The 9,233-nt window shown below is 37.8% G+C and overlaps 1 protein-coding gene across 4 annotated transcripts; it reads left to right on the forward strand.

Moving 5' to 3' along the window:
- The first annotated feature begins 202 nt into the window (after positions 1-202).
- On the forward strand, positions 203-7,122 carry Tspan6 (tetraspanin 6). 4 transcript variants are annotated; one of them, XM_027932170.2, is made up of 8 exons: positions 203-302; positions 1,374-1,562; positions 1,863-1,937; positions 2,602-2,700; positions 3,088-3,222; positions 3,796-3,879; positions 5,780-5,899; positions 6,851-7,122. In XM_027932170.2, exons 2-7 carry the CDS (start codon positions 1,551-1,553, stop codon positions 5,846-5,848), a joined length of 474 nt encoding a protein of 157 aa, XP_027787971.2. In that variant the 5' UTR covers positions 203-302; positions 1,374-1,550; the 3' UTR covers positions 5,849-5,899; positions 6,851-7,122. The 4 variants fall into 4 exon arrangements, with proteins under 4 accessions (XP_027787971.2, XP_027787954.2, XP_071462465.1 ...); XM_027932153.2 differs by lacking the exon at positions 203-302 and adding an exon at positions 309-478; XM_071606364.1 differs by lacking the exon at positions 203-302 and adding an exon at positions 309-478 and having other exon boundaries at positions 1,374-1,415.
- The last annotated feature ends 2,111 nt before the right edge of the window (positions 7,123-9,233 follow it).

Genomic DNA, 9,233 nt, shown 5'->3' on the forward strand with positions numbered 1-9,233 from the left:
GTGGCCAGGGAGGCCGAATCATAAAGCACTGCGGGCGGTGCTGACGATACAAACAATATGAGGAAGTTATAAGGGCGGGAGAGAGGTGGGGGGTGGGTAAGATTTTCTGGAGGAAAAAAAAAATCGAAGCAAGCTCCACTGAAGATCTAAGATATTTCTGACACTAGAACCTTTGTGTACAGTTTTCCGTAACCTTCGGCAGGGGGTGCTCGGAAATCGTCGCCACTTTCCGGACAGCCTCCTTCACCTCACGCTCTAGAAAATCGTACAGTGTTTCCGGCTCTTCTCAGCTGCAGACGCTCGTAAGTTTCCGGAGAAATTCGGGGACTCGGAGTGTCTCGTTCGCTCTGTTCGATCGCCTGGTGCGGTGGTGCAGGGTCTCGGGATAGTCATGGCGTCCCCGTCTCGGAGACTGCAGACTAAACCAGTCATTACTTGTTTCAAGAGCGTTCTCTTGATCTACACTTTCATCTTCTGGGTGAGAGACGGAAGCGTCCAGGCACTGCCCGGGATTCCGGGCTTAGATGCGGGGGTGTGTGTGTGACCCTGAGTGGAGGGAACTCAGGTCGAGGATGGGGTGGGGTTTGAGCGATTGTCGCTTTTGGGACCCCCGGCGCCGGCGACTAGTAGCTGGGCATGGAGTCTGCACCGGGGTCACGGTAAGGGAAGGGTGAGCTGGGACACAGACACGCCAAACGTTCTGAGTTCGAAGCGCGAGGCGAGGAAGGGAGTTAAACCGCCAGAGCACGCGAAGGGGTGTCCATGAACATTTGGAGAGGCAAGACTAGCCCGGCCAGTTTGAGGGCTCACTTGCCTACTAGAGTCTTTCTTTTCACTGCTTCATAAGAGGGGAGTGTTTCTCACAGTAAGTATAGTCTGGCTCCACTCCCGCCAATCTATTCTTGGATTTGCTTTTGTATACTATCCCTTTGTAATCCTGTTCAACCCTAAGCTAGAGAGATCTTTTTATAGAGAGTGGGGATGGGGGGAGGTTTCTGGAACTCAAAAACACGTTGTTTTTTTTATTCCCCTCCAGGAAGGTTTTCTTCTTTAAGATCCTGGAGTAAAAGGGTTAAGGAAGTTTTCATTCCTCAGGCAAATATACCATGAGCTTGTTTTTACAACAAGAAAACAGATGAATTTAAAGAATTTGGACAAGGTGCTTTGCCTATGGCCTACATTTATGGGCAGATCCCCTTCATACCCTCATCCACCCTCCCCACTTGTCTGCCATATTCCAGCTACAATGCTTGGGCCATCAGACTGCTAAATTAGTTCTCACACCCATTGCGTCTTAAGTACTTCCTGGTTTGTGATTTGAAAATGCTAGTGTATACAGTGCCTGACTTTCTGTTCTCTGATTTCTCATGTAGATCACTGGTGTTATCCTTCTTGCTGTTGGCATTTGGGGCAAGGTGAGCCTGGAAAATTATTTTTCACTTTTAAATGAGAAGGCCACCAACGTCCCCTTCGTGCTCATTGGCACAGGCACTGTCATTATTCTTTTGGGCACCTTTGGCTGTTTTGCTACCTGCCGAGCTTCTGCATGGATGCTGAAACTGGTGAGCCCTTGTTTTCAGTAAAATTGATTCTTGACTTTAGAAAAATATGTTGTGGACTTTGTTTCTTGGAACTGGCCACAGCCCTTTACAATTTTTCCTGTTCCTTATGAAAATTTGCCAAGTAACAGTTCTCCACTCCAATTTCCACTTTCAAAGTAGACATTTTGATACTGTTTCCCCTGCCCTTTTCAATAAAAATATGCTGAACTGACTGAGAAGAATATTTTCCCCCTTTGCCTCCCTTTGCAGCTGTAATAAATCTTATTTATGCTGACTTGGACTTTCTTTTTTATCCCACAGTATGCAATGTTTCTGACTCTCATTTTTTTGGTCGAACTGGTTGCTGGCATCGTAGGATTTGTTTTCAGACATGAGGTAAACATGACTTAGGAAATCTTAATCTAGTAAAATGTATCCTCTAGAGAATAAAAATGGATTAGGTAGCAGAATTAAGTAACTTTTAATAGTTAAAAGTCACTTAAAGCTATATTTAAACCTTATTTTCAATCTGTAGCCTACAATAATGGCTTTCTAGTAAAAATTTTGGCTAACTCTTATTGATTTTATAAATGAAAATTTAGAAAATTGTAGACTGACAATCATCAAAAGAAAATTAAAGGTACCTGGGGTTGCTATGAAATCATTCAGTGAATAGCAAAAGCTCATTAGGGTGTCTAACAAACAGTACATTTTCCCAAATTAGGTTTTGTAGCTTCATTCCATAGTCATCAAATTTATAGTCAGTTTAAAGTGGAGAAAGATTGGGGGTGAGGGGTGTGGAACAGACAGTACAGAGCTGTCACTTGGATAAATAAATTATCACACAGCACTTTGAAATTGTCATGGTTATTGTCTTACATTGTGATGTTTTTGCTTAGTGTCCCCTCAGCTATACTATATTCCCTAAGAAGACAGGACTAGATGATGGAAGTTAATTATTATACATCAAAGATACATGCAAGAATTTCTTATTTGACCTTAGAAATCAAAAGAACTTTCTAGAATATTTGTTTACTGGCATTGTGTTTTTTTACTATAGATTAAGAACAGCTTTAAGACTAATTATGAGAAAGCTTTAAAGCAGTACAACTCGACGGGAGATTATAGAAGTGAAGCAGTAGACAAGATCCAAAGTACGGTAAGTTGGTTATAGGTGGTGGATTCTAAAGAGGGGAATACATCCTATGTTGCCTCAGAGAAAAGGATAGAGTCAGGCTACTATGTTGTTCACTTGAAATGTGGACTCTTCTCACTTGTGTACATGTTTTTTCCCTTCCCACCTACATCATAGACAAATACTGTTAGTGCCTACTATAGCAGGAAAGTAAGGTGAGTCCAAAATTGTCATGCTTGGTGTTAGAACCAAATAGAATCTCTTGAATCAATTGAGGTGAGAGACCATTGAATACAATAAATGTTGTTTTGAGCACAAATTGCATTAGAAGATGATGTCAAGTTGTAATATGAACTATGTTTTGTTGACTCCCAAGTTGTAATATGAACTATGTTTTGTTGGATTTTTCAGTTGCATTGTTGCGGTGTCACCAATTATAATGATTGGAAAGATACTAAATATTACATAGAAACAGGATTTCCCAAGAGTTGCTGTAAACTTGAAGATTGTTCTCCACAAAAAGATGCAGATAAAGTAAACAATGAAGTAAGGAATCTTTTTCTTTCTTTCTTATTTTTTTTTCCTTTGGTATAAGGGAACCCCCAGGGTTGCTTAACCACTGAGCTATATCTCCAGCCCTTTTTATTTTTTTATTTTGGGACAAGGTCTTCCTAAGTTGTTTAGGGCCCTTTCTTAGTTGGTGAAGCTGGCTTTGAACTCACGATCCTCTTGCCACAGCCTCCTGAGCTGTTGGGATTACTGGTGTGCACCACCATGCCCCCTGCAATGAGCCATTTAGAATTCATTTGACAATATTTGAGGGCTTAATACAGAGTTTATACAATATTTAATTTTTGCTCACATTAATACACATAATCTGAAGTAGGCAGGCAGGTGATGACTTGATTTCATGCAATAAGCAAGTAATACTTTCAAAGTTATAATTGAAAAGTGGAAATAGTTGGGATTGAGAACATACACAGGAAAAGAGATTTCAATAAAAATGATAGGCTAATAGTAGTTAAAGCTCATCTTTCTGCAAAAGCTATATGATCAAAGTATTATATAGAAAAACAGATTACTTGTGTTGTACTTAATGATACTTCCCCCTCCCATTAGGGTTGTTTTATAAAGGTGATGACCATTATAGAGTCAGAAATGGGAGTTGTTGCAGGAATTTCCTTTGGAGTTGCTTGCTTCCAGGTAAGTCTCCTCATTCCTTAGGAAGTATTTCATTCCTCTGTATATAAACTAGAAGATTTTCACTTTTAATGCTTGAAGGTTTTGCTTTAGGGGCCTGGATAGTGGGAGCAATGTAAGAGAAATCACATTTAAAAAAAAAATTCAGCCATCTACTATAAAAATCCTTTTATTTATTTATTTTTTTGTGGTAGAGTAGACTTGTTTTGTATACATAGCATTTTAGTCAGCTTTTTCACTGCTGTGACTAAAAGATCTGACAAGAACAACTGTACAGTAGGAAAGGCTTATCTGGGGGCTCACAGTTTCAGAGATCTCAGTCCATAGATAGTAGGCTCTATTCCTCATGGCTTGAGGTGAGGCAGAACATCATGGCAAAAGAATATGGCAAAGGGAAGCAGCTCATATGATGATCAGAGAGCAGAGAGAGAGACTCCACTTGTCAGATACAAAATATACCCCAAAGGCACCCCCCCCCGCCAGGAACCCACCTCCTCTAGGCACACCCTTACCTGTTTTCTGTTACCATTCAGTGAATCCCATCAGAGGATGAGTTCACTGATTGGGTTAAGGCTCTCATAACAAAATCATTTTTCCTATAAAACTTCTTGCATTGACTCATGCATGAGCTATCAGGGGACACCTCACATCCAAACCATAACACATAGTATTGATTTTGATTTGTGATTGGGTCATTCTTAATTTTTTAAAAAAAATTTTTAGCTGTAGATGCACACAAAATGTCTTTATTTTTATTTACTTATATGTGGTGCTGAGGATCAAACCCAGTGCCTCATGCATGCGAGGCAAGCACTCTGCCACTGAGGTACAACCCCAGCCCTGATTGGGTCATTCTTTAGGTTTGTTTTATTTAAGGAGGGACTGTATCTTGTATCTTAGGTTTTTCTTCACAACTTTCCACAGCTACAGAGTTGTCTACATTTTTATTATCATTACCATGGCTTTTGTTGTTTCAAGGCATGAACTAGAAGAAAGACCCAGTGACATCTCAGTTAACTAAACAAACATGAGATGGATAGGAACCTTGTTTTTCTTAGCAATCATTCAAGATTCTAAAAACATCAGGATCTTTCCTGGATTGCAGCTACCCTAGTGAGTTGCATATAAGTTCCAGCCTATGAAAATTAAGATCACACAACTCCACATTTAATATGTGCCTATTTTTTTTTTTTTTTGTGGACATTATGTTTTAGGTTGAGTTGTCTTTCCTAAGTATGCTTCTTGCTGTAGCATGAAAAAATTGTGTTGTGGCTTAAGTTATTTTTTTAGGGCATGGACTTTTTGTCCCTTATAATTCAACATTCTAAAAATAAAGACTAGTCCAAGGGTAGTCCTAATATATTTATAAAGTAGCATGTAGAATTATCTAAATCTGTACTAATAACAGAAGCCAGTGGCCTGTTTTGAGCACTTCTAATTATTAAATAGAATCAAAATCTCAGCTACTCTGGCCCCAAAGTGCTCAGTAACCATAATAGAGCAAGTGGCTACTATATTGAACAACACGAATATTCTAGAACATTTACATTATCACAGCACTGCTTTTCAAGAAAATCAATGCCCTCATCAATGGAGGTTTTACTTGATAAGATGCTTATTCTAAGCCATATCCTTATTTTTTCCCTGGTAATCACTGATGGTTACTTCAAAACTCATGACTCCTGAATTTTCCTTCAGTGCCAGTTGTGAAATTCTGGGTCACAGTAGTAGTAAAACTTATGTTCTTTGAATGTGATTTAGAGTCTGTAGAACATCAAAAATAACTACAAAAACTCAAAAAATTGTTGGTGAATTAAAAGTGAAAGAATAATACATCTGTATGCTGAGATCTTCAAGCTCTCTCATGTATGTGTGTTTAATATTGTTTGTATTCTCTTTTCAGCTAGTTGGAATCTTTCTAGCCTACTACCTCTCTCGTGCCATAACAAATAACCAGTATGAGATAGTGTGAACAAAACAAACAAACAAAAAGAACAAGGGCTTATTTCTCTGCAACTTAAAGGTGCGTTCATTTTGGTTCTCAGCTCTGTTAGCACTGATGTTTACTCCAGCCTGTGCATGTATTGCATGGACTGAGTTTGCCAGCGTCTTGTCCAGTAGCATATTCCAGTCTTGCTGATGCTGTGTGAGCCCTGCATTAGGTAAGTTAGTTCTGTATATACAAAGGCCTGGCCAGAAAAGAAGAACCTAGCTTGTTCTGTGTATGCTTTCTGTGTTTATGCAACAGAAGAACTCCTATGGATTTACATATTTACATGCACATTGCAACCTAAAGATCATAAGTAGTCAATCCTCTTACTCACATATTTCAACCTAAGAGTGGAGAGAAACAGAAAATCCCAATGGTGACTTTATTCATGAGATTCCCTGGCAAGTGCACTCTGCTCTTGACCCTTGGCCAATATTGGTACTTCTTTCTCTAGTTTTCATTCACCACAGTCTTTTTTTTTTCCCCAGCACATTTTTTTTTTTGTACTGGGGATTGAACCCAGGGGCACTCAACCACTGAGCCACATCCCCAGCCATTCTTTTGTATTTTATTTAGAGACAGGTTCTCAATGAGTTGCTTAGGACCTCGCCTCTCCTGTGTCTGCCTCCCAAGCCACTGGGATTACAGGCATGGGCCACTGCGCCTGGCTCACCACAGTCTTAATCAGTGCTTCCAAGTGTTGCTTTCTTGGTAAAGAGATGTTTTTGGTTGACTATTATTAGGAGCCATAAATTATCAGATTTTGAGGAAAATAAAATATTGTGATAATTGTTGGCTGAATGAATCCCTAAGGTACCCTTCACATTGTAATTGAGCCACTGACAAGGAACAGATGAGGTCTTCATTAGGGGGACTAGATTAGAATGTGGGCAAATAAATACAGATTTAACATTGAGGTAACAAATGAATGCAGGTATTAAAACTTAGGTTATAAGTAAATTAACTTTTTTCCTTTAATTTTAGGATATTTAGGTTCCCCTGTGAATTATAAAATCGCCTGGTTGGAAGACTGACATCACTAGTTACCAGTAGGCTGAAAAAACTACACCAGTAGATTGAAAAACTACATGAGTAGACTGAAAAACTATACCAGTAGACTGATTCAATCAAGATGTTTGTTCAGTATGTTCTAAGTCCACTTTCTGTCCCGTGATGTCTCATTCATGTTAGATCTTTGAAACCCTGTATCTCTCTGAAACACTGGAAGAGCTAGTAAATTGTAAAATGAAGTAAAACTATGTTTCTCTTGTCTTTCTTTATCAGAGTGTAGCCTTTAAAAGGCACTGTGTAATTGCTGTTTTGATACATTGTAATGGAGGGAAACTTGACCCCTCTGAATTTGCTAATTGATGTAGATTGATTGAAAATTGATGTCTCTGAACTGGTCCCTTCCCAGCCAAGGTTATTTGGTTTTATTGTGTAATTTACATCAAGAAAGTTAAATGTTCCATTAGTCTCTGTTCTGCTGATAGACAGAGGGTCATACTATATACTTTAATTCCATCTAGTCATTGGATAGAACCTATCATTGCAGTTCCTGGGTGGTGGTAATAGTCTACAGCCTTGGGTCTAAAGCAGTGAAACTAAAAGGTACTACCTATGTTCAATGATACATCAGAGTTCAGCATACAATCTATATTTTTTGCCTCCAAATTAGGGTATTTATACTTTCCCTATTGTTTGAAAGGGTCCAATTATTACTTTAGTGGTGCTAGAATTTGTATTTTCCTTACAGACTCAATGGAACTTTTCATTAACTCTAGCTAAAATTTCTTTACCAGGTTGATATGACTTAACTGTCAATATTATGGTCAACTTTAATAGTCTTAGTTTTGGTTGTGTCCTTGGTTAATAAATATAAATATATCACTTAAATATTGTTGTCCTCTAAAAGAATTGTGTTAACTTTTAGAAAATCTTCTGGGATGGTTGTTTTCCACTGAGAAAGTGAAAGTCCCATGTTTCTACTTGGAGTATATTTTTTAAGTTGAAATGATAGTTGAGGCCTTAATTCTTGTCATTAAAAATTAATTTTTCTATTTTAAAAACTATTTCCTATAATAGGATTACATTCCATTTGTGAAATACCATATGCTTAGCATTCTCGTAGAGATCACTTTTTTTTGTTTGTATAGTTTGCATTAAAAAGAAATAAAGGGAAATACTTAACCGTATCTTTAGTATAATAATTAACAGTTTCTTAAATTTGACTTGAAATTTGGTAATTGAGTCTCTCTATTCAACTATTAGTAGAATCTTTCATTTCTGATTGCCACATAGTCCCAGAATAGATGGTAAGTAGAGTCAAATACTGTTATAAATGAAATGGACAAAACTAATTAAGAATAATTAATTCTGGGTACATGTCTCAAAATGTTTGGAGTTATTGCATAAAAAAGGTATTCTCCATTAGAACATTTGGTGAGTGGCTTTTGTGACACAAGAAGAGTGATAAGAATTAACAGTTGAAAAATAGTGACTACAAATGTAGTAAATCAGATTTCTGTCTCTTGGGATTAGTGAAGGTAAAGAAGCAAATATTTGGAGGCTCATTAGCAATTTTCAAACAGGTATTTTTCGCTAGAAAACCTTGAAAAACCTTAGTTTTTTAGTTGTAGATGAACAAAATAACTATATTTTATGTGATGCTGAGGATTGAACCCAGTGCCTCACACATGCTAGGCAAGTACTCTACCACTGAGCTACAATCTCAACCCTTTGAAAAATATTTGAAGGTTTTCCCCAGGGCTCACATACTATTTAAGCATTCTACATCCCCAGCCTCTCTCATTAAAATGGAAAATAACTAAGGAAAATTAAAATATGGTGTGTGGAAAAAAACACTGCACATCACACTTCTGGTAGATTCATTTGTTTTTTGTTTTTATTAGTACATTATAGTTATATATAATGGGGGAAGTTCAATTTGTCATGTACATGCATACATATAATTTGCTCCATTTTATTCCCTGGTACTTCCCTTTACCTATCCTTCCTCTCCCTAATCTCCTTTCTCTATTGGCCCTCCTTTTATTTACTCATTGTTTTTTTTTTTTTTTTTAAATTGGTACATTATACAAAAAGGGTGGAACTCATCATGATATGTTCTTAAATGCACACAGCACGATTTTTTAAAGTTTCATTTCACAGTTCCTTCCCTTTCTCATCTCTCTTCCTTCCTCCTCAATCTGCTTCCTATACTCCACTGTTTTCCCTTAAGTTTTTATGGATCACTTTTTAAAATTTCCTTATTTTGCTCTAGCTTCTGCATATGGGAGAAAACACTTGATCCTTGACTTTCAGAATCTTGGCTTATTTCACTTAGCATGTTGTTCTCCACTTCCAT

Source organism: Marmota flaviventris, chromosome X (genome assembly GCF_047511675.1).
Source record: "Marmota flaviventris isolate mMarFla1 chromosome X, mMarFla1.hap1, whole genome shotgun sequence".
Classification (NCBI taxonomy): domain Eukaryota; kingdom Metazoa; phylum Chordata; class Mammalia; order Rodentia; family Sciuridae; genus Marmota; species Marmota flaviventris.